Source organism: Phoca vitulina, unplaced genomic scaffold (genome assembly GCF_004348235.1).
Source record: "Phoca vitulina isolate PV1807 unplaced genomic scaffold, GSC_HSeal_1.0 scaffold48, whole genome shotgun sequence".
Taxonomy (NCBI): domain Eukaryota; kingdom Metazoa; phylum Chordata; class Mammalia; order Carnivora; family Phocidae; genus Phoca; species Phoca vitulina.
In genome coordinates this window covers 1,952,657-1,977,219 of record NW_022589751.1, presented here as the reverse complement: position 1 = coordinate 1,977,219, position 24,563 = coordinate 1,952,657, and the positions used below count along the sequence as shown (strand labels likewise).

General features: G+C 46.4%; 2 protein-coding genes across 5 annotated transcripts in view; both read left to right on the top strand.

Annotated features, from left to right (window-relative positions):
* The window catches only part of RASSF4 (Ras association domain family member 4), a 35,024-nt gene extending 26,024 nt beyond the window's left edge, over positions 1-9,000 (top strand). For 2 of the 3 annotated variants that reach the window (XM_032432439.1, XM_032432438.1), the window contains exons 7-11: positions 1,022-1,123; positions 1,403-1,454; positions 2,004-2,125; positions 2,977-3,074; positions 4,365-9,000. In XM_032432439.1, the coding sequence (XP_032288330.1) occupies positions 1,022-1,123; positions 1,403-1,454; positions 2,004-2,125; positions 2,977-3,074; positions 4,365-4,425 (435 nt within the window). In that variant the 3' untranslated portion in view covers positions 4,426-9,000. The remainder of the gene's footprint in view (positions 1-1,021; positions 1,124-1,402; positions 1,455-2,003; positions 2,126-2,976; positions 3,075-4,364) is intronic. The other variant, XR_004302693.1, reaches the window with a different exon arrangement.
* A 917-nt stretch (positions 9,001-9,917) lies between these two features.
* ZNF22 (zinc finger protein 22) lies at positions 9,918-13,793 on the top strand. Of its 2 annotated transcripts, none has more exons than XM_032432581.1 (2): positions 9,918-10,169; positions 12,435-13,793. In XM_032432581.1, the coding sequence occupies exon 2, from the start codon at positions 12,520-12,522 to the stop codon at positions 13,195-13,197; it is 678 nt and encodes a 225-aa protein (XP_032288472.1). In that variant the 5' UTR covers positions 9,918-10,169; positions 12,435-12,519; the 3' UTR covers positions 13,198-13,793. The 2 variants fall into 2 exon arrangements, with proteins under 2 accessions (XP_032288472.1, XP_032288473.1); XM_032432582.1 differs by lacking the exon at positions 9,918-10,169 and adding an exon at positions 10,367-10,580.
* The last annotated feature ends 10,770 nt before the right edge of the window (positions 13,794-24,563 follow it).

Sequence of the window (24,563 nt, the reverse complement as noted above, 5' to 3'; positions counted from 1 at the left end):
AATCACAGGGAGATCTCAGTGCCACGGGGATAAAGCATGGGGTTTCCAATGGCTCTGCCCTTCCTAGATGGGTGACCGTGACAAGCTACTTGACCTCTCCAAGACTCTGTGTCCTTTCTTAAAAGGGTACTTCAAAAAGCTGTTCGAAGGATTAAATCAAAGATTTTAGGTGAAGTGCTTAGCAGGTCTATAACCTGGCCAGTGCTCATTGAGGACTTATTAAGCCTCAGATGATGCCCTGGTTGACTGTCTATATGGTGTCTCACAGGCAAAGGCAAGATACCTGCAGGAGTATAATGCCCCCTCCCCTGAAACAGTGAAGAGCTCGTGTGGTTGGACCACAGGGCACTGGGGAGAGAATTATTGTATCACGTGTGCAGTGAGAAGAGGAAGCAATGGTACTGTTGAGGCTATGGGATGCCTTCAGATACTTCTAACTAGAACTATGCCAGAAGACAGTGCTTCTCAAATTGTACTGTATGGAGAGCATCATCTGGTGGTTTCCTCAAAATGCAGATTCTGATTCAGGAGTCTGGGGCTGGGAACCAAGACTAAAGCGCTGAGATTGGAAGGGGAGAGGTGGAACGCTGATGCAGTGTAAACTGAGAACCTCTGCTGCTGGGAGAATAGGAAGGAGCAGAGAGATTCCAGAACTTTTGGTCTTAGAATCAACAGACACTTGGCAATTTGAGCCAAAGAAAGAGTGAGAAGGAGACTGGTCCCCACACGCCCTGTGAAGTACTTCCATGGGACTGGCTCCTAGGGTCAGAGAACTGGCCCTGATAGCTTTGGAGGCATCTTTCTCACAGGCCTCTGTAAGACAGGAGTTGCTATGGCTTCCCCAAGTGCCCCAGATGTGGGCACAGCTGTGTGCGACCTGTGCTGGACAGGCACAGGTGCTTCCAGAGCCCAGGGTCACCTGTCACCCCAGACCATCTGGCTGACAGTGTGCCCAGACCCTGCGTGATGTCAGCTCCGTGTCCCTCTGGCCCTGCCCTGAACGGCCCACCTCCCTCTGCAGACCTCGGTGTTTACTCCTGCCTATGGGTCCGTGACCAACGTGAGGGTCAACAGCACCATGACAACTGTGCACGTGCTCACCCTGCTGCTGAACAAGTTCCGAGTAAGTCTGGCTATGAGCGGCCTTGCCCCGGGATGCTGGCAGTTTGCTGTCTTGTTGGGGAAGCTGGCAAAGGCCGGGGAAGCTGCCGGTGGTTCCTGGGTTAGAAGGTCTAGCAAAAGTTTCCTCTGCTGACGCGGCATCTCTGGGATCTGAAGCAGAGGGAGGGGAGGATCTCTGGGGACTTGTGCGTGCAGCACTGGGGGTGTGGCTCTTGCCAGGGATCCCTTCCTGTCTTGTCTCATAAAGCCCTGGTCTGACTTCCTGTTCCTCTCTATACAGGTGGAAAATGGCCCCAGTGAGTTTGCGCTCTACATTGTTCACGAGTCTGGGGGTAAGTGTCTGCCTGTGCTTCCGGATCATAAAGACCGAAGTCTCTGTCCGTGTGGCAAGCTCACTGACCATGCTCCTTCTCTTGAGGGCCACCGTGAATGCTCTGCCAGGCCCAAACCCAGGCACACTCGCTGCCCCTTCCAGAATCCCGCGAAACTCACAAGGGAGGCCACTGTCTTCAACCGCACTCAGTTGGGAAGGGTTGGGGGTGCATGTCAGGGGCTGTGAGCTGGAGCTGAAGCCCCTCACCCCCTGAGAACGGTTGCAGAACCCACATGTCCCTCTGTGCAGGGTTCCGCTCCATGGTAACTGAGCAGCCCGGCCTCCCCGTGTCCACCCTCCCCTCTCTCCTACTCCCTGGGCTCCTGTTCCTCTCTGACCTGTCTTTGCTGAATGCCACAATCACACATCATTCAGGGCAACCTTCTCTTCAAGGTCTGGAGAAGGTTCCCGGGCCCCCTGGACATCCATTTTCTACCACATTCCCATCCTGAAACAAAGAGGGGCAATCCTACTGCCCATGAGTTTTATAAATGGCCTTCTTTTTCAGAGCGAACAAAATTAAAAGACTGTGAGTACCCACTGATTTCCAGAATCCTGCACGGGCCATGTGAAAAGATCGCCAGGATATTCCTGATGGAAGCCGACCTGGGCGAGGAAGTTCCCCACGATGTGAGTCTGGGCCGAGGCTCAGGGAGGCCTGCTCCTGAGGGAGGGGCTGGACGACAGCATGGGGGACTCCCAAGGGCTCTGAAGATGAGCCTGGCCAGAGCCGTGTGGAGTGGCGTCTCACACAGCTGTCCTAAAGGGCCCCAAGCCCAGCAAAGGGATGGCTCCAGCCCTCCTTCCTCCTGTCAAGGACCACCAGCCCCAGCCACTGGCCTAGGGGAAAAAGGAAGTTGAGTCGTAAAAAACCATTGCCTGTGCCTTCCCCCTCAGGCAGGTAGAAACTTTTCCTTTGTTAGAGTGTGTTCGGCCGTCATTACACTAAAGACCCACACCAGGGCCCCGTAACTAGGGCCTACCCCGGGCCTGTGGAAGGGAAACGTGGCTAAGTCCCACAACAGCCTGCGTCCTGGGCTAGGAAGGAGCATGTTGCCGAGCTCCCTTGCATGGAAAAGGCCTCTAGGGTTTGGACCCAAGGTGAAGGCCAGTGACCCTGCACCCCTCGGACCATTCACAGACTAGCGCGGCTTCATTCCACGGTGGAAACAATGGCGTTCCCAGCGCTCCCCTCCCCCACCCCCGAGAAGACCCAGTGTGGTTCTGCTCTCTACTGAATACTTTTCCTAATCTCCAGCTTCATCTTTCCTCCCAGGGATAATAGGCTGTGAGGCGAGAATGGGCTTTTCTGTCCTCCGTCCTAGTACAGAGCGAGAGTTGGGTGTGGGTGGGGGGAAGGGCAGCCATTTCCTTGGCTCTAGGACATGGCTGAATCGGCTGCTTGTGGAGGCCCTGAGGAAAAGAAAACACATTTTTGGATTCTAATTTAAAGCACATTAAAATGTTCTTGGATTTTCTAGGTCGCTCAGTACATTAAATTTGAAATGCCGGTGCTGGACAGTTTTGTTGAAAAATTAAAAGAAGAGGAGGAAAGAGAAATAATCAAACTGACCACGAAGTAAGCAGCACATAAAGAGCCAGTCGGGGGTCCTGAACGTCAGGGCCAGTGCGCAGGGCAGAGCCCCGGGCCGGGGCTGGGCAAGCTCTCCCCTCCTCCAGGGCAGGGCGCTTGGCCCGGCTCAGGGAGGCCTGCCCCCCCCCCCCGGTAGTGAGGGCAAGCTGGGGTGACAGCCTGCAGAAAGGGCAGGAGGCAGGGCACACCGCCCCTCTGGCTTCAGCACCTCAGCAGCACGGGAGGGGCGCCGCTGTTGCAGCTGAGCTCGGGAGAGTCAGGCAGGAGCGCGGGTGGGCGCTGGACCAGGGTCATGAGCGCTGCTGGTGACACAGCCCTGGAGGAGCGACCGAGGAGAGGGCCTGCTCAGGGCACATGCAGCCTGGTCTGGGCCTTTCCTGCTGGTGGGAATTCTCAGCCTGCCAAAAAGCAGTGGCTGTTGGAACCTTCTACGTCAGCTGGTCGTGTTCAATGGAAAGGTGAGCAGGTGTCACCTCCGGGCTCCTGGGGAAGCTACAGCAAGGCCTGGCTGGGTGAGGCTAGCCAAGCTGCACCTGCCAGTGATTGGCCTTTCCCTCTGCAGAGTGAAGGATGGGGTAGGGGGAACACGTGGGGCACTCAGCCGGGGCCAGGGTCGGAGTCCCCCTCAGGAAGGGAAGGAGGCAGTCTGCTCACTGTGAGAGGGCCTGCCGTCCAGGGACTGGTTTGGTTTCCGGTTTCTGGCTGAATGAGTTTTGGAAAGCCATAGCCCTCCCTCCAGTCCCTACCCCAGCCTTCCAAATCTGCAGTGAGGCCCCATTCGGGAAGTCAGCAGAGTGTCCCCAGTCAGAGGGGACAGTCCACCATGCAGTTGGCTGTAGGGTCTGGGAGCTGGAAGGGGACCTGGGGGTCACCTGGCCAGTCCATTCGGGGCACAGAGAGGAAACCGAGGCCTGAGGCAAGGAAGGTTGCAGCACAGGTCACTGAAGAGCCTGAGCCTGAATGCAGGCTTCCCGATCCCTGCTCTGCCACCCTGTCCCCTCCAGCATGCTCCTCTCTGTACCGAAGAACCTTGGGAAGAGAAACAGCACATTCCGCATTCGAAGCTTGACAGGGTCTGCAGCCCTGACTGCTCCTCGAAGCCGCTGGTCTTGCAGGGTGCGGGCCTGGCTCTTCCCTCTCCTTGGCGAGGAGAGATGGTGGCCGCTAATCAGCCTTGGGTCTACTGGCCCAGCCATCTATGTGCTCCCTCGCTCTGTCCCCCTCTCCTTGTGTCCTCCGGGGTCAGTGAGTCCTCTTGGCTGTGTCTCCCTCCAGGTTCCAAGCCCTGCGTCTGACGATGCTGCAGCGCCTGGAGCAGCTGGTGGAGGCCAAGTAGCCAGCCAGCGCCGGCCTCTTCGGAAGCCCCCCAACTGCCAGTGTGCACTGAGTGTGGGGGGCCAGGCCCTGACCGGTCACACAGACTGAGAGCCACCGGCTGGGGAATCGAGCCCCCGCGCTTCTACCTGTCTATCTGCCTGAGTACCATGCGCCCCATGTCCCTGGCTCTTGGCTCCAAGCTGAGCACTCACCGGGCCCAGAGCCAGGCCTGAGGAGCCACAAATTTGCTCGGTGGGGTCTATGTGTGAGGCTTGCCTGGGCAGTAAGCAGCCCTGAAGCTGGGGCACTGGCCACATTATGTGGCTGGATGGCGTGGCCAGTCCTGTTCATGCCACACCTCTCTTGCTCAGGAGAGCAGTACCTGATCGCGCCCATGGGGTGTGTGCCCTATCTGCTTTCCCAGTGCCTGGGCCCAGAGTTTCCGCCTGGCCAGGAACCCCTGACCTCCTCATCCACATGAACCGTGAGATCCCTGTCCGGCCTCCCCTCATGCTGCTACTCAAGACTGTGCTGGGAAAAACAGGGGCTGCCAGCAGGTATGGGATGTGCCCTGCTTCTGGCCTTCACTTCCCCGTGGCATCCCTGGCCTCCAAGCCTTTGATGCCACCCTGTGAGCATCACACAGCCTAGCCCCCTGGCAGCAGAGGTCAGAGCCGGGATAAGATCATGAGCCTCCTCTCGTCTCTCTGCAGCACTTGGCTTCTAAGTTTCTCTTGGGACCTGAAGAATTCTTACAAGGAGATTGCTGCAGGAAACATGGCACTTCGATCACATGGAGGAGGAGGCCCACATGGCACTGGAAGGATGCCAGCCCATGTGCAGCAGAGTCCGTGGCTCAGGCAGTGGCTCAGGAAGGCAATGCTCAGTCCCCATCACCGCTGTCCCTTGGATGCCCGTGTGCCTCTTGCTCTTTCTGGGCTTATTCCTTCACTCTCTACACTTCCCGTCAAAGGGGCACAATGAGGAGAAATATCTATTTGAGGAGAAAGGGCTTTGAATTCCCTGCGGTGAGAACAATTTGGATTTGTCAGCTGATGGAGAATTTCTGGAATGAACGGGAAGGCCTTTGCAAAACTATGCAACAGTTTACATTGGTCATGTGAAGTGTTTGTCCAAAACAGAGCAAGTTAAAGACCAAATTCTTTTCCCACTGGGGCCTGTGGATAGTGGATTTAAAGAGAAGAACTGTAAAGTCTTCCAAATATAAGAGACAGTCCAGCTCTGCTCCATGCAATGGCTCCTTCCTGGCCCCCATAAAGAGCAGAGCCTGGGAGCAGCCGTGCTGTGTGGAGCCACTGTTCCAGGTGAACTTCATGCCAGGATTTCCCTGGCCTAGCTCCATTGTCACCGAGACATGCAGCGGTGCCCCAGGGAGATCCCCGGCAGTATCTGTCATCTCTGCTCTCCCTCCCTTTCCTAGTTTCCTAGGAGCTCAATAAAGGTGCGCTGTATTGAACTGAAGGAGTTCGGACCAAGCCTTCTTTTTGCCTATGTGTCCACCCTGACTCCCAGCTCTAACCTCCAGAACTTTTATCCTACAACATGTGTGGCCACATTTAGCAAAAGGGCCAAAGCTGAGCCACAGCCTGCTGCTCTGGACCCCAACATGACTCCTGTCCTGAGGACTAGTGTGGGGTCTGAGGACAAAGGCAGCCAAAGGGCACAGAGGAAGAATCATTGGTGGGGTCTGTGGGCAGCCTGGAGGATGAGCAATAGGATCACCCTGATTCACAGAATCTCAGCATCAGGAGGACCATAGGAATCTTCCAGGCAGGGGCTCAGATGGGACGGCAATAGCACCTCAGGGAGGGTAGAAAACAAATCAAACAGGCTTCCCCAGGTTGTTCTACTCCCCAACCCATATTTATAAGCTCAGGTCTAGTTCAACTGCCAATCCATTATTCGGCAGTAATCGTGCCAGGCTGGTGCTCAGTCCTTTGCCAGACAAAGACAGAGCCATGGTTCACCTCAATAGGAGGTGTTCAGCGTTATCCTCAATTGGAGAAGCAGGCTGGATATCCGGGAGGGTCAGGGGACCAACAGAGGATAGAGCTGGTGTAGGTCCCTGGAAGGAGGCCTGGAGGCTGAGCCCAGATTGGAATAGGTGGCTTTCTAGCCTGAGAAACACCTGCCAGCTTAGGAGCAGGACGGGGCCCTGCACATGGGAAGCTATCAGATCAGGAGCCCCTCTAAAAGCACTCATTGGTTTTGTTTTACAGTTTTTTCATGTTTAGGATTTTTTTTCTTTTTTGCAATTGTTTCAGTATTATTTAAGGCCTGCCTAGATAAGCATCACTTTTGAAATAGATATTATCAAAACTAACTTCTGAATATCATAGCTAAGAAAAATCACAAGTAAGTTACACAGGAAAGAGAGAAATGTACACTTCTACAGTCATCCTAGGGGTTAGTTAGCCAATCTTTTTATCAACAGTATATTTGCTTTTCAGAGGCAATTTGAAAAGCTGCTAATTCAGCTCACCGTGCCACCACAATTGCAGACTTTCTCTGCTAGGCTCTGTGGTTTTCTGCTGGTTTATGTGGGAGCTCTATTTTCCTCTCTCTACAGAGCTGACAGTATTTCTCATGTGCTCCCTCACTAACTAGTATCTCAGGCAATAAAAGCATCCAAGAACAAAGTGCAAATTCCTGTGAGTGAATGTCCTCTCCTAAAACAGGACTGTCTTCCCAGGCCAGGTCTCAGGAACCAGAGAAAATAATAAACACAGGATGAAATCTACATGATTGCAAAAGAAGGACTGGACTCGGGAAAAACAGGGTGGTTTGCCCAGAACAAATTATCAGAAAGAACCAAAAAAACAGCTTGTTTTTCTCATGTGATAGCCATATGCCACCTGCAGGAATGTTTACCAGAAAATGGATTAAAGGCCTTCCCTCTGTGCTCACCCAGGATACATCTGGTCCTTTAGTCCCAGGGAAACAAAGCACAAGGCTTATCCAGCCTGACCAGGTGATTTGCGGAGGAGCCAGCAAGGCACAATGTGCGCCAGGGTGAGCAGGACGCAGGCACCCTGCAGCTGTGGAGAAGGAGCGGGATATCCCTCTCAGGTGCCCGGGTGGGCAACAGCCCCCCTGCCTCAGTCCCTCAGCCGTGTTCAAGCAGGAAATGCAGTGAGAGCCAAGCCGTTCTAAGTATAAAAACAGCAAATGTACATGTGCTGTGTTTCGGCCCCACGAGCTGAGACTGCCTGGAAGAAAGCCAGCTGTTGACCTGCCCCTGGACTCACAACATGCAGGGTGGGGCATGGTCCTGGTCACGCTTTTAACAAAGATGTTTTCTGCAAACCCAGGAATGGGAATCCCCAGAGTTTCCTTTCCCAGGGAACCCAAAGGAAACAGAAAGCAAAGTCTCAGGCTTGGTGGACAGAACCATTGTTCGGGGTCCCTTTGTGGGAGATGGACCACTGCTGTTACTGCACTTGGGCCACACATGTGACCAGCCTCCCTTGCGTTCTTGCCAAATGCAGCAGGACTCCCTGCTGAGACGGGGCTTTTCCATGTCACATGTGTACGCCCTTCTTCCTAGAATGAGCTCTTCAAATACAACCAGGCTCAAGGGCACACTGGTCCCTGCTGGGTGGTTTCCCAGAGAAGCCCCAGCCAACAAGAAGATGACAGCAGCTTGGTGGAGGTTAGAGCAGTGAAGGTATTGAAAGCAGCTCAATTCTGGATATATTTTGAAGACAGAGACACCAGAATTCAGGATTGGATTGGGTTTGGGTTTTGGGTGAAAAAAGACACAACAATGACAACCAGATTTTTCGCCTGAGCAACTAGAAAGAAGGAGTTGCTATCAACTGCTGGGATGAAGACTGTTGAAGGAACAGGTTGGGTGAATGTCAGAAGTTCCTTTGTGGCGCACGTGAGGTTCAGGATGTCCATCACACATGCAGATGGCAGCTGAGTAAACAACTGGATACACAGGTCTGGGGTTCAATAATATTTGCATCCCAGGGTCGGACTAGAGTTACCAAGGCAGGAGTCTTCAGTATATACTGTTGGTATTTGAAGCCATCAGACGGGAGCAGCTCTACAGGATAATGAGGGCACAGAGAATGCAAGAGAGGTCAGATGACCCCGCACCTGCCAGGCTGGTGGAAGAGGAGCTTGTAAGAGAGGAGCACCAGGAGAGATCATTATTAAAGAGAAACGAGGGGGGTATGCTGAAAATCAGGAGACTCTGGTTCCGAAAAGCCCCCCTCCACCTAATCCTTGATCTTTCACTTAACACACTGTGGGAATTTGAGCAAACTTCTCTAAGGCTTGGTTTCCTTATCTGTAGAGTATGATCATTTCCATCTTCCAGAGGCTTTTTGGTGAAAATTAAGGTGTTAAAGAAGCCCAAAGTGGAGTCATTTGCCCCCGCCCCTCACCACCACCCCCCATAGGAAACCAAGACTTAGTTTCAACCTATCCCAGGAATGTGGCCTTGTAACATCTGAAATTTCTTTAGGGCACTAATGAGTTCATCCTTATGACAAAAACTGCCTTTCCCTCCCTCCCCACCAAAATGTAACAATTTTTTTTCTTTTGCTAATAACTCTTTGTCCCACCCTCCTTCCTATAAAAACCTTCCATTTTATGGAATATTATGCAGCCATCAAAAGGAATGAGATCTTGCCATTTGCAACTACGTGGATGGAACTGGAAGGTGTTATGCTGAGCAAAATAAGTCAATCAGAGAAAGACATGTATCATATGACCTCATTGGTATAAAGAATTCTTAATCTCAGGAAACAAACTGAGGGTTGCTGGAGTGGGGGGGGTTGGGAAGGATGGGGTGGCTGGGTGATAGACACTGGGGAGGGTATGTGCTATCGTGAGCGCTGTGAATTGTGCAAGACTATTGAATCACAGATCTGTACCTCTGAAACAAATAATGCAATATATGTTAAGAAAAAAAAAAGAAGAAGATAGCAGGAGGGGAAGAATGAAGGGGGGGAATCGGAGGGGGAGACGAACCATGAGAGACTATGGACTCTGAAAAACAAACTGAGGGTTCTAGAGGGGAGGGGGGTGGGAGGATGGGTTAGCCTGGTGATGGGTACTAAAGAGGGCACGTTCTGCATGGAGCACTGGGTGTTAGGCACAAACAATGAATCATGGAACACTACATCAAAAACTAATGATGTAATGTATGGTGATTAACATAACAATAAAAATTTTTTTTTTAAACTTCCATTTTATACAACTCCTTGGAACATCTCCGCTTCCTAGACGGGATGCTGCCCATTCATGATCGCTTAACAAAGCCCACTGAGATCTTAAAAAAAAAAAAAAAACTTTTTTTAACACAGGTGACTGTATCATTAACAGTTTCGGCTCTCCAGAGTACCTCTATATAATTAATAAGTGCTCAATACTTTAGAAAGAATGACGTTTGGGGTTGGGCAGGCCGGTACTGCCTTTCAAAAGCCCCGACTGACCAGGCTGCAGTCAGCTGGCCCCGGAGGCCATGGCGCGCACACAAAGGGACCGGGCCACAGGTCTTGTGATCCTGCGGAACCTCGGGATGCCTCCGGCGCGGGGGGCGAGCGAAACAAAAAGAAGAAACGAAGGCTTTCTTCTTTCCGGTGGGCCCAGCACCATAGAGGGTCGGCCCCGCCAAGTTCCTAGAGCGGCCGCGCGGCGCCGACTGACGGCGAGGCCCGCACTTCCGGCGGCGCGAGGGGCGCCCAGCCAGCGAGCGAGCCAAGGCGGCGGCGGGCGGCCCGCTCCGCGGTGAGTGGGCCGGGGGTGCGCGGCCCGGTGCTCGGAGGCGGCTCGGGCGCCGGTTGGCCGTCTCGGGGCGGGGCAGACCTGGGCCCCCGCTCCCCGAGCCGCTAGGAAGGCTCGGCGCCGGGCGGGGGCGGGGGCGGAGGGAGCTGGGCGGGCCCGGCCTGCGAGGAGCGGCCGGCTGAGGCCTGGGGAGGGCGGAGGCCTGCGCGGGAGCTCCTGCGAGTCGGGCCGCAGTGCCCACGCCGGCCGTCGCCGCCTCTTTCAGGACTAAATACTTTGAACAAATGCTTGGGTAGCACAGGGCTGTTAGGAGCGAGCTGCAGATACTGACTCCTTTACACCTCTGACACCCCGAGGATGTCGCAGCTTTATTGTCCTCCCGATTTTATGGAGGAGAAAGCAGGTTCATTCCGGGTACGCGTGTTCGCACGACTACAGCTCCCATCGCTCAGGTCTACCGTAATGCCCGCACCTGCCGAGAAATGAGGCTGAGCCCGGGTCACGGCGCTGGACTTGGTGTTGAAAGTTGCGGCTGCACGTCAGTTCTGCCACCAAGAGGACAGGCTCTAGGATCGAGCTGCTAGGGGTTGGGGACCTGGCCGAAGTCCGCCTGCCTTTCCTTAGCTGTAAAATGAAGAGCATCGGGTGAAGCTGCTATGAGAATTAAATATCCTAGAACAGTGTCTGGCATACCACTAAGGCTGCCTCTTAGTATGATTTCCTCATCTGTAGTGTTCTAGGTGGATTACATAGTCTCAGAGTTTCCTACCAGATCTGACTTATATAGTATTAAAAAATAAATGTTTTTTTCAATGTATAATTCCCGTTATAGCTGTTTTTTGAATATCAACACCACGTATCTAACAAATGTCTCCTTGAAACAGATATTGTGTAAATAGATAAATATTCTGTAATTATACTCTGCAAATATTGACTAAAGTTAATGAGCGGTGCTCTCTCGGTGATTGGTATTGTATGCAGTTTGCTCTTTCTGATACTTAACCATAATTACAACAGAGATAATTATTAAATATCCAAATAAGGTCCTCAGCACTACCAGGTTTGGAGTCTGAATTATACAAAAAGATGAAGGAAAGGCAAGAACAATGATGTAATTTGTATTTTCAGTTATTTGCTTTATAAGCTTTTATGCAGAGACTCAGGGTAATTATTCCCATTTTAAAGTCTACTTCCTGACATAGGGTGTGGAAGATAGTTTCAATAATTTTATTACTTTTTCAACCTAGCTTATCCCACATTATCACCTATTTAGAGTTTGTGGCTTGTTTGTTTATGGCCATTATTTTAAATAACCTTATAAGTAAATAAATGAAAATTTTTTTTTTAATTTTTGCAGCATTTGGGTATTTTAAGACTTCTGTTTTTGCATGTAAACTTACTTTCTCCTCCTCTTCTTGTGTTCTACTCACTACCCTTTGTTTCTACTCAGTTTCATTCCACTTTACAGTAAAAGTTCTTCTGAATTTTTTTTCTTCCCCAGAAACAATTCACTTGTTTCAAATTTTCAGAGAATTGTCCTCTTTCTTGGGTTATTAGAATCTAGGGGGGGAAAAAAAGCATCTTTTCATTTACATTTTTCTTATCCAGTATTACTGAACTGACTCACAGAAACTTGCCACTCCTTATAGGGTAGTTCTTACTTTCAAAACGATTAATGCTACAAAGTTAGAGCCAAGTTGTATCCATGCTGTGAAAGTAGAATGGCAAAACAAGTAAGGATAAACAAAAATAATTTAATAAAGTAGTATGATTTGTCATTCTTTCTAATTCGGATGCCTTAAATAGTCACCAGTAAGTAAGTAGAATTTTAACATGGGAGTAAATATTAAAATGTAATGATAGTCTATTACCCAAATTTTGATTGTCTTTCAGTTATTTCTTCTATTCCCATTAGGATATTATGTTGTCTCCACCTTTTAATCCTTCAGTTATACCATTTGATAATGCCTAATAAAAACTTATATTTCACATTATCACTTTTATCCTGTCCCAACAGACAAAAACTCCATAGGTAAATTTGGTCAAAATTTGGGTATATTTATTAAGTTGAAACCCTGGGAATTATTAGAATTATTTTGCAAGTATTTCCCCCCCAGAATTATCTTTGTTTTCATATGTATTGGATACATTTTTAATTTACACATGGATGCAGTTTCAGTGGGTTGAAGACTGAATAATATGGGTTAAAGTTGAATAATAACAACAATGAGTGATTGACTTTGGCTTTTATTTTTTTCTTCTACACAGAAAATTGAGCTGTGTAGCTCTAGGAAGTGAAACTTCAGTTCAGAAGAAGAGAGCAGACTCTTAAGAATACATTTGGCTCATCACCATGCGGTTAGGAAAACCAAAGGGAAGTATTTCTCGGAGCTCAAGCCAAGGAAAAGCCTATGAGAACCCACGCAAAACAGGCCGGCAGCGGCAAAAATGGGGAATGACTGTTCGATTTGACTCAAGCTTGAGTAGACTGAGAAGAAGCCTGGATGAGAAGCCTTATAAATGTACTGAATGTGAAAAGAGTTTCAGTCAGAGCTCAACTCTTTTTCAACACCAGAAGATTCACACTGGAAAGAAATCCCATAAATGTGCCGATTGTGGGAAAAGTTTCTTTCAGAGCTCTAACCTCATTCAGCATCGGCGGATCCATACCGGGGAAAAACCCTATAAATGTGATGAGTGTGGAGAAAGGTTTAAACAGAGCTCAAATCTCATTCAGCACCAGAGAATTCATACTGGAGAAAAACCCTATCAGTGTGATGAGTGTGGCCGATGTTTCAGCCAGAGTTCCCACCTTATTCAACATCAGAGAACCCACACAGGGGAGAAGCCCTACCAGTGCAGTGAATGTGGCAAATGCTTCAGCCAGAGCTCTCATCTTAGGCAGCACATGAAGGTGCACAAAGAAGAGAAACCTCGTAAAACCCGGGGCAAAAATATTAGGTCAAAAACTCACTTAGTGTCATCCTGGAAAGCTGGTACAGGTAGGAAATCAGTGGCTGGTCTCCGCTAAGGAAAGGGTACTGCTTTGGCCTTAAAAAAAATAAATAAATAAAAGCTATCTCTTTTAGAACTGGAGATATTTTGCAATAGAGCACTTAAATACTATATCCTTTCCTAGCATGGAGACATTGTAATGACATTGGGCTGAAAGAAACTATGAGTCCAACTGTTCTCATCTTTTTTTTTTGATGTAACTTGGACTACAAAAAACTGAAACTATGTTTTGAGAGAATATAAGACCCTTGACCTCATGTGATACTGCTTCCTGCATCATTTTGACAAAAACAACCATGTTTTGATGACAGATGTAAAAGTGCAGGTATTCTGATGACTCCTCAGCTTTAGGACTTTCTGTGGAAGGAGTAATTAAAAGGGAGAAGAAATTAATCCCATTAGTTTGGAAGTTCTGCAACCGATGAGGAGATTTTATGTTTGTAAAGTTTTGTAGTATATTAACCATTGGTTTGTAAGTGTGACTCAAGATTCAACATATTAACATGTATTCATGTTTGAAGATTTTTAGTCAACAAAGCCCCATCACTCTGTTAGCTTTTTTTCCCCCCCCTTCTGCTTATGGATAGTTATTAATTAAAGGAATTGAATTTCCCTCTTTTACACCAAATTCTTAGAGATTCTAGAAGCCAAAGTGAGAACTGAATTAGACCACAAGTCTCCTATTCTTAGAAGCACAGTTCTTTGAGGTGGTGTTACACTGTGTCACTTGTTTTCCAGAAGTTGGGGTGGGCTTATGTTGATCCATCCCCATTTATGTTTTGGTATTCTCTTATGCTCTGACAAACTGAGCTAGCCTTTTAGATCTACATGAATAAATAATTAAACCATATACCAACACACCTCAACTTGTTAATTAGAAATCTACAATTTACACACTTCCCTGCTTTCCCCCTTGGGGAGTTTTAGGTAACACTGGTTATCTTAAATGTTTGTCAACAGTGAAAGTCATTTAATTCAAGTGTCGGTGCATTTGTAGCTCCATGTGTAGATTTTGAAATGTAAGCTAACTTTCTCTGAGTTAATAGGAATTATTTATGAAGTCTAGCATACACGTTTCTTAACTTTTATCAGAACAGTGCCAAGTGTCAGACTTTCTGATCAGCCTTCAGCTCAGGTTTTAATTTCTATTGAGTGCTAACATTCTTCTGATTTTTTTGTATCTTTTATAATCATACCAGTTCCTGCTGTATTAATCACAGTGATCTATAAAAATAAAACAAAATGGAATATTTTGCATACTACTACCCTCTGTTTATTTTGCTCCTGGAAAATGGTTTTAATGACATAAACAACACCTAAAATCACGGCTTTTGGAAGAATCACTTGATTTGCCTGTTTTTTATTTCCTCAAGCTTGAACTTTGCCTCCCTCCTGGCCTTGCATTGAGTGCAAGTCATAGAAGATGGTCTCATTGACAATAGTTTCATCCAACAGAGTATCCACAAAGTGTTTTGTGAGTATGAGGTGATTGCAATTATCTTTTACAAAAGACTTGATCTTTGACCACTTAGCAAGTGTCCTCTATTAATCACAGCCAAGTCACTTTGTAGCAGGGACATGGCTGTAGGGCCATTTTGAGGATCTGTCATCAGTTTTATAGAAGTTTTGTGTCTGGAATAACTTCTGACTGGGACCAACACCACTTTAAGAATTTGCCAATTTTGACAGCAACCTGCAACAGAAAGACCTCTGTATATTGTTAGATTTCATAATTTATGTTTTTACCCTGAATGACTTCCATATTCTGTATAGAAGTAAAGCAAATACTCCAGATTTTTATGTATTCCCAGCTTGTGGTGTGCATTTCTTCTCAGAGCCCTAAAACTAGGTCAGTCCATGGTAGGCTTCTGTAGTAACTAACGTGCACTGCAGCAACCTTCATCTTTTATGACCGTCTTATGAGAGGAAAATACCACAGCTGCTTTAAGTTAATGAATCAAAGGATGTGTTCCCCTACTAGAAATTGAGTTACAGGAGAATGTGAATCTGATAAGCACAGCCTCTGAATACAGTCTCCTATGAAAATACGCTGCCCCTCAATACTCTGCTGAATTTCCATCATCACTCAGGTTTACTAAACTGAATCCTTTTATTCCTCTGGCAGCCTCCTTTCTTACACAATCTGGATGTTTTACTTGGGAAGGAAAAAAGCTCCAAGGTTGTTTTTTTTAAGTATCACTGAAATTTCATTCACCCTACACTAATGAATAAGGGGTGTTGTTAAATTTCTTTGCCTGCCACATTCATTTATTCAGTCATTTTGTAAGTATGGTAGAAATAAAACTGACCAAGGCAGCCCTAGTTTAAGGAACTTTGGTTAAATGAGTAGTCAAGTAGAGGAACTGAGAAACCAGGAAAGCAAGTACAGGGTGCTGTGCAAGCAAGCACAGAGACGGGACCCTCTGCCCAGTGGTTCCCAATTTCAGGGTGCTTCAGAATCCCCCAGAGGGCTTGTTAACACATTTCTGGGCCCGTTCCCAGAATTGCTGATTCATCAGGTCTGGGCTGTAGCCAGATAATTTACATTTCTAACAGGCTCCTAGGTGATGCTGACGTGCTGGTCCAGGACACACTTGAGAACCACTGCTATAACCCATTACTGGAGGGTAGGGATGCGCTTGCATAAAATGGTGTCTACGTCAGATACAGAATACTATTCCTTGCTAAGGGTGGGCAGGATTTAATGATGAAGACAGCTCTGGGGTCAGCCTACTTAGGTTTACATCTTAATTACCTTGCAACTGGGCAATTTGAATAATTGCTCTTGAGTAAATTCAAGAAGATACCTATGGTTGAGTTGTGGAGGGAATTAAATGAACTAATGCAGGTAGAGAGCTTAGCATGGAGCCTGGGACATTGTTTAGAATTTACTGAGTAGGGGGCGCCTGGGTGGCTCAGTCATTAAGCATCTGCCTTCGGCTCAGGTCATGATCCCAGAGTCCTGGGATCGAGCCCCACACCGGGCTCCCTGCTTGGCGGGAAGCCTGCTTCTCCCTCTCCTACTCCTCCCGCTTGTGTTCCCTCTCTTGCTGTGTCTCTGTCAAATAAAATAATCTTAAAAAAATAATTAAAAAAAAAAAAAGAATTTACTGACTAGCTTCTTAGGTTGCCAGAGGCAGAGAAGCTAATATATAGAACCTAAAATTGTCAGTGACAAAGGTATTAACTCCCATAAATTTAAAGGTGAGTTCTCTTACTTCAGTTGAGTCAAGACTCACAGAGAAAGGGATGCCTATAAAGGGCAAGAACCATGTAGTAAGTTTCTAAGGGAAATTTAAGAATCTATGAATTTTTTGACAGGTAATAGGAGTCCCTCTTCAAAATAGAAGCACATAACCACAAACAGTATTTATACTCCATATTAGGGAGGCAGAGTGCTTTCATTTTGTTGTGGAAATAAAAATTTGTTGAGAACTGGCCATGTATAAAAGACTGGGAGAAAAAAAGGTAAGTTACATTGTATTTTAAAGTAATATTAAAACAGGTGATGACTATGGTGGTGATTGCCATTCAAATTGGGAGAATTTACATCTAGTACAGGAAGGCAGGAAGGAAGGGATCGCGAAAGGGATGACATTTATTAGGTTAGGAAATGGAAACCCAAAAGGCTATAGAGGCCAGGCAGCTAAGCCAGAGTGACCCGCGCTGTAAACTGCGTTTCAGACACTTGTTGCCATGCAGAGGTTCAGGCCCAGGCATACCAGCTCCTGATATTCCAAGAGAAACCAAAAATCCAGATTTTAAGTCACAACCCTTCCAGTTGGCCATACTTGGACTAGAATTTTAAGGAGGTAAAGCCTCTGTGTATGACGGGGATTAGGGGGAGCAAGGAGGGGAGAGGCAGAGCTACATGACGGAGTGGAAGCTGCAACGCACAGAATGCTCAGGGAACAGCAAGTAGCTGCTTTATTGACAGTGCAGTTTCATCCAAGAGATGTGGAAGATACGGCTGGAATGGGCCTCCAGGAGAGCCTTAAAAATCACCTTAGGGGTGAAACAGTTTGTTAAGATGAGTTGCATAAAGGTTTTTAGGGCATAGTTTGGAAGGCAATGATCCCATGAAAGAGAACAACCAAGTTGCTAGAAGAGAAACTCCCCCAGAAGAGACCCACTTGGCTAATTGGACCTACAGCGCTTCACTTCCTGCCTTGGGCCTCAAGTCTCATCTCCTTTCATTCCCTGCTCCACACTAAATGACAGCAACTCCAAACTGCTCTGTAACTTTGCTTATCCTGCTTTGACCAATACCTACTCTGAGAGACCTCCAAGAAGTCAGCCTTAAATCTTCCTTTAAACTGAATTGTAATGATCCACATTTCAGTCTCTCTAATTCTTCCTCTCTCCTACTAGACTGTGAGCTCCTGGCTTATAGTAGTCATTCAAGTCAAAGTTTTAATGAAGAATGACCAAGAGGGAAGTACAGAAAGAAGGTTAAAGAAAGAGGTAAGGAGTTCTGGGGAGTTTCTAGCCTGGCTGTCAGCTACCATACCTACCCTAGCTGGAGAGGACCACCTAGAACTTTTCTTCCCTCATCTGCCATCCTTATCCCTCTTCTTCAATCTTTCTATTCTTTTGGAGGTCCTTGCTCATTGTGTAATTCATTCTTTAGCCTTGCACAAGGTACACACTTATATTTGTTGAGTGAGTGAATGAGGAATGAATGAAAAAACAAATGTATCAAATGGCATCAACCTTTAAAGAATCAGAGATTCTCATGGTCTGAAGGGACATGGAAGGCCACTTACCTCACCTGCCCCTAAATTGGATGATTATTTTTTAATGACCCAATTCTTCTTTTACGCTCTTTGAATTGTGAAATATACATACATAGAATCTATATCATTTTAGAAGACTGCCATTTCCAACTTTTAAATGACCTAACACTCTGTGTTTTTCACCTTAAAGCCAGATCTAGAGCATTTTAAGGACCTTGCAGACTTTAAAACACACCCACCCCCACACACACACACACACATTTTCTTAGTATTGGTTTTGTGGCCAAGCAATACCAGACCCTCCAAAATTAGAAAGTCTGAAAAGTTTTTGAAAGAGATTTCAAGTTGCTAATTTGGAAAGAATGTTTTCTAGATTATTTAAAAGGTAGAGATGTGGATCAAGGAGACCACTTGCTGTCACTGAGAGTCAAGAGGACTCTTAGAATAGTCCATGAAGGAAGAAGTTAAAGGGGGGTTCTGGAGTGGGAAATGCTGAGGAGGAGAGAAGTAAGAGGTACTGTGGTGACAGAATGGACAGGTCTGGAGACACATCAGATTTGAGGTGCAAGCAAGAGAGGAAACACAATGGTTTCCAGCCTAGGTAACGAGGAGGTTTGGGGGAGAAGTTGATGAATTTGTTTTAAGAAATGTTGATCTTGAGATGTTTGTGGTAGTATCTGGGTGAACAAGTGTAACAGGAAATTGAATATGTGTGTCTAAGCATGGAAGATATTCAAGAAGGAAATTAATACTTGCACCATCCTGTGCCAACATTAGATATTGTATTAGTATGCTTGGGCTGCCATATGAGATACTAGCCTGGGTGTATTAAATAATAGATGTTTTCTCACTCTTTTGGAGGCAAGAAGCCCATGATCAAGGTCCTGGCAGTGTTGTTTTTGTTTTACTCTTCTTGCTTCCAGGCAGCCACCTTCTCACTGTGTTCTTTGATGACCTCTCCCTTATGCATGGAGAAAGAGAGATTGAGAAGAGAATGCTCCCTGGGTCTCTTCCTCTTCTTATAAGGACACTAGTCCTGTTGGATTAGGGTGTCACCCTTATGACCTCATTTAACTTTAATTCCCTCCTTAAAAGCCCTTTCTACTAATAACATTCACATTGGGGGTTAGGGCTTAAACATAATGAATTTTGGGAGGACAGAGTTCAGTTCACAACAGATATTATTCCCACTGTCTGGATAAAGAAACAGACTGAGAGAGTTCAAGTAACTTACTCAAGGTCAAACAGGACAAAGAGGTCCATGGCCTTTTGGATGTCTCTTTTAAAAATCTTGTTACCCCATCCTAGATCATGTGAGATGAATGCATCTATAAAGATGGCTATCAAAAATAAAAGTAACAGTCCCCACCTCCTTGACCTCAAAGAGAGAGGAGACTTGCCAGAATAGAGAATGACAGAATGAGTGTTGACTCTACTACACACAGCTTCCAGCTTTCCTGCTTCCATGCCTGGGTCTATCTTAGTATAGACACCCATAAATTTGGATTTATTTGCCCCTTGAGAACCAAAGGGATCTAAGCCTAGGTTCTGTTTTACATGTAAACCATGGTGGTTCAACACTGCTACTCCAGGGACAATTTTACAAGTCTTGACCTATGGTTTTTCCTGAAGACTCGATAAAAATGAATGGTGTCTGGGGAGAGGCAAAGGGCTGCCCTCTATCTGCTCATAAGTGGGAAGAGCATGGTGACGTCATCTGTAGGAAAGTATTTCAGGGACCAAAGGTCTGATCAGGTCTGGCCTTACTCTTGGTAGTAGACACAGCATTCACTCTGAAGTGAGGACAAAATAAAATGCTGTTGCTGCCCCCTATTGGCTGGGTCTCCTCACAGGCCAACAGGAGACCAGCCAGCAAAGGGACAGGATTACGGATACCAATCCTCTTTCCTCGTTTCATTCCCTGAACCCTCCCTTGTTTTCTCTGATGCTGAAAGCTGTATAGTTTATTAATGCAAGTTAAAGCCTGTATGCCCTGGAGAGTGTTCTGGAACAAGGGGGCAAGGGTGAGTAGTATTTGCAATCGCTAAGATATGGAAGCGATCTAAGTATTCAGTGATGGGCTTATTTTTCATGATGTCCTCATGGCTTTTCATTTGAGCTAGAGATGGACCACATGTCATTTTCAAGGGTCGGCTTGCCCTTGCTCTGTACAGGACCCAGAAACATGTTTAGTAAGTACTCTCAAGGAGATTGTCACCACTGATGCAAATCAGCAGATTAAATCCCTAGGCTCAGAAATATCTCCACCCAATGAAGGCACTGCATGGGCAAAGAAAAGAGAAAGTACTCAGTCACAAAAGTTTTCATTGTTCTAGGACATTGGGATTCTTGTATTTCCTAGAACTGTCACTGCATGGCAGCAAAGGAGATATAATAGGAACCAGACTGTAGTTGATCCACATTCAACTTGTATTTTCCTTTGAAAAAACCATACTCAAAATGTTGAAAACTTGGGGCCACTCTTTACAGTCAGCTGGGATTCAGTAAAATGTCTTTGGGAATGCAAGCATACTTTTTAAAATTAAGCACATTTCAGTCAAATTACCTGATTGTCATTTCCATTTCTGCAGTAACTTGGATATTAAATAACTTCTAAGGCACAGAGGGATAAGTAAGTCCCTTTCTTATCCTGCTAGAAGAGGAAAAAAAATCTTCTGAAGTGTTGGCTAAGCAAACCATAGCTGTTTTCTCTGCTTCTTGAAAGATCTGCCTGTGCTTGTTTTCCCCCTTTCCTTACCTGGCATTCTCCCCTCAGTCATCATGCTTTCCCCTGCCCCTCTGCTCAGAAACACTCTTTTCAAGGATTCGCCATGAAAATGTGTGCAGCACGGGCCACTGAGAAGAAGGTTCAAAGGCAAGGCTAGACCCCATGGGGAATGGAATGCAGTTGTAAAGACTGCCACCAGAGCTTGAGAGCTGGGAGAGAAGTTTGCTTTCCAGAGGTTGGACTTTTGAGCATGTGCATGCATTATACTTACAATTAAAATATAAACGTAAAGCCAATTACATTCCTCTAGCAAGGCAGCGACGGGAACAGTCTGGGGAAACAGGAGGGGGTCCCAGAGCAATGCCTAGGTGCTTTGTCACCTTTGCCTGGTGGGCGAGGAGTCCTAAGTAGCACTTACCATCTCATCTGGTACTTACTTCTCCAGTCCTTTTCCTGGTGCTTTTCTTTCTCCCACTTCCAAAAGGCTGAATTATATCACAGAGCCCATGTATGGGAACATCTTTGTGTTCAGTGGTTGGGTACACCTAGGGTGGGAGTGGAGGGGAAGAAGGGTGTTGAATGTGAGAGGTAGTGTCTATAAGAGAAATATCTCTGAGTTGGAGTGATTAGTCCTGAGTTCCAAATCCAGCTCTGCTGTGGAATAGCCATGTGCCCTTAGGAAATTCATTTTCCTCTCTGGTCCTAAGTCTTCCCATCTGTCAAATGAAGTCAAAAGTAAACCTGTTGTCTCAGTCATGATTCTATAGCTGCAAGCTGCAAAAGCCAACTTTGGCTAGCTAAAACAACACAAAGAGAAGTAAAGAAAGATGGTTAAAGAAAGAATTGAACCACTAGGCCTTAGGAAGGAAGGTCAGCCAGGGCAGCCCTAGGGATCTCAGGGCCATGGGTAGATCTTTAAGAGGCTGCCATTGGAAGTTCTCAGGTCTAGCCAACATCTCCCTGCTGGCTGTGATGACAGGGCCCCACTGGATGTGTTTTGCAAGGGGAAGGAGTAATACCATTTCTAGCAATTGGAGGGAGGGAGGGAGTTGAGAAGAGGAGAGAGAGAAAAGACACAAGAAAAGAAAAAATGAGTAAAGGAATAGGACTGATATTCTTAAAACTTATAAATTAGCTCTGAAAACGATATCCAAATTTCTAAATTAGTGATCTAACAATAGTTGAAGTACTGGGAACATTGCAATGAACACATACTTTCTGATGTGACTACTTTAAAAGAAACAATAATTGATCTCTGTTTTTGTATTATGTTTGTATCCATTCGCACAGAAAAATACTACTAAATATTCACATTTATTGACTCAGGTCTTCTGAGGAGTTCCAGTAAGTAAATCATTGTCCACTCAGAAGTAATAAGAGTAAATTTATTTAAATTTGTTTTTAACCTTGAGAAATGTTCGTCAAGACAATTTTCCCTTAAAACATCTGAAGCTAACTCAAGTACTAGTTTTAAACTTTCTTCTCTGTGGCAGAATTATTAAAGACATATTTTGTAACTTGCCCTTCAGATTGCATATTACTACACTGAACACATTATTTTGTTCTTTCCTGTTTAGTTAGATAAAAAATACATATTTGTATATATACACACAAAACCCTTTTACTAACATATAATTAGGAGGGAAAAAATTCCTTATATTAATATTCTGATACCTAACTGAAATAAAATATTTGTTTTTATCCTATTACACTCATCTGTTTTGACATTACAACTACTGTTTTATCACATCATATCAACTCTTTTAAATATTTTATTAACTCATGGCCTTTCACTGGCTTAACTTGTTCTAATTCATTATAATTATTATTCTGATTTTTCATCCTCCCTAGTGGGAGCCCATCCCCCTGACATCTTGAAAGCATCCTGACCTGATGTTATCATTACGTCCAGACCCACTGATTTTTCTGAGCCATGGAATCAGTTTTCTCTAAGGGATCTTGCCTCCTCTTACTGGGAAATAATACTGGAGATAAAATCTGGTTACTGTGGTGCCCATGAGTCACAAAGATGGAAAAGGCATGCGTTTTAAGGCTGTGTGCTCTTTCGGCTTAAAAAGTTAGGTAGCCACGGCCTGCTCAACATATATTCGGAGGTTGTATCTGCCTCTTTGGCTTTCCGCTACATAGACACCAAGCTGCTGCTCACCTCTGATGTGACTCTGAAAGTGCAGTCAGTGCTCCACTTTGTGTCTTTTAGCCAGCCGACACTGATGGGCACTGTACCAGTGGTGCCAGGGGGGAGTTCACTGGGCCACAGCCCCTGCTCAGAGCTCTCTGCATAGTCGAAAAGTCAACCATGAGATGAGGTACTGCATAGGACAGGGATGTGTGCAAACAGACCTGAGCTGGCTCCGGCAGGCACTATGGGTGGGGGCCGGGGGGGGGGGGCCCACCTGGGTTGGGAGGGCCAGGGAAGGATTTGCCAGTAGAGTGGGAGAGGGATGGAGGAGGAGAAGGCATGCCCATGTGGAAACATCTGTGAAGGCAGAGGGGTAAAGGAACATGGATATTCAGGGGAGTGTGCACAGCCCAGCATGGCTGCTGCTGAGAGCGTTTGCTGGGGAGTAGGGGAGATGAGGATGGCGAGGTAGGGAGGGCACAGATCGTGGAAAGGCTCGAATGCCTAGCTAAGAAGTGTGGCCTGATGTCCTGAAGGCCGTGTGGTACCATACTAGGGACAAGGCAGAATCAGATTTGCATTTTGATGGACTTTTTCTGGCAGCCTCGTAGAAGAATGTCTCAAGGATGTGGCCTGATGTATGTTTCGGATTCTTTTCAATTTCCTCTCCTTATCCGCTTTCTGATGCTGAAGGTGTGTTATTCCAAATGATACCACTTGACAATCATAAATCCTTTTACTCCCTTTCTGAGACTGAAGGGAAATTGACCGGCTTATGCCTTTCCTTTCTGGAGCTGGCCTTTTAACCCTTCAAAGCCCCATAGCCAAGGCAAAGTTTACGTATTGAATTGAAGTGCTCTCTTACCTTCTAGGAATATTTATTATCTTGATAATTAATTAACACCTCACCTGATTCCAGAACAGATTTATGGTAGTTTTCAAAAACCTGCAGCATCAGCAGAGCAGTCAGGAGGACAGCTGTGCTGCCTAGCAGGCTCTAGCTGCTTCCCCCAACGTCCCACTGACATCTTCATGAACACACGGTGCAGGTAAAAACCCAGTCTCACTAACACCTGAGAAGGATAGACAACCTACCGGCTAGCAAATGAGGCTGGATTAAGGAAACTACAGCGCAGGCTTCATTTCATAGAAAGCTCAGGCTTTGATTGATGAAACAGAGACCACCTAAAATGGCAGGAAGACACTTAGGTCCTGTATGAGTTCCCAGGGCTGCCATAACAAAGTACCACGAACCAGGTGACTTTCAACCATGGAACTAGATTCTTTCACATTTCTGGAGGCTAGCTGTCTGAAATTAAGATGTAGACAGGGCCATGCTCTCGCTCAGAGAGCTCTAGGGGAGAATCTGCTCCATGCCTTCCTCTTAGCTTCCAGTGTTGCTACTAATCCTTGGTGCTCCTTAGTATCACCCCAAACTCTGCCTCTACCTTCACATGGCCTTCTCCCTTTTTTGTTTGTGTCTGTGTCTCTTCTCTTCTTGTAAGGATACCAATCATAATGGATGAAAGGGCCACTTTGCTTCAGCATGACCTCATTGTAACCAATTATATACCCACAGTGACCCTATTTCCAAATAAGGTCACATTCTGAGGTTCCAAGAAGAATATGAGTTTTGGAAAGACACTGAAAAAGCACAGGTTCTATCTCTCAACCTGCTCCTTGACTCAAGATCAGTGAGAAAATGAGGCGCCGCAAATTTAGTAGCTTAAAACAACACAGTTCTCTTGGTCAGCAGTCTGGATAGGCTTGACTGGGTT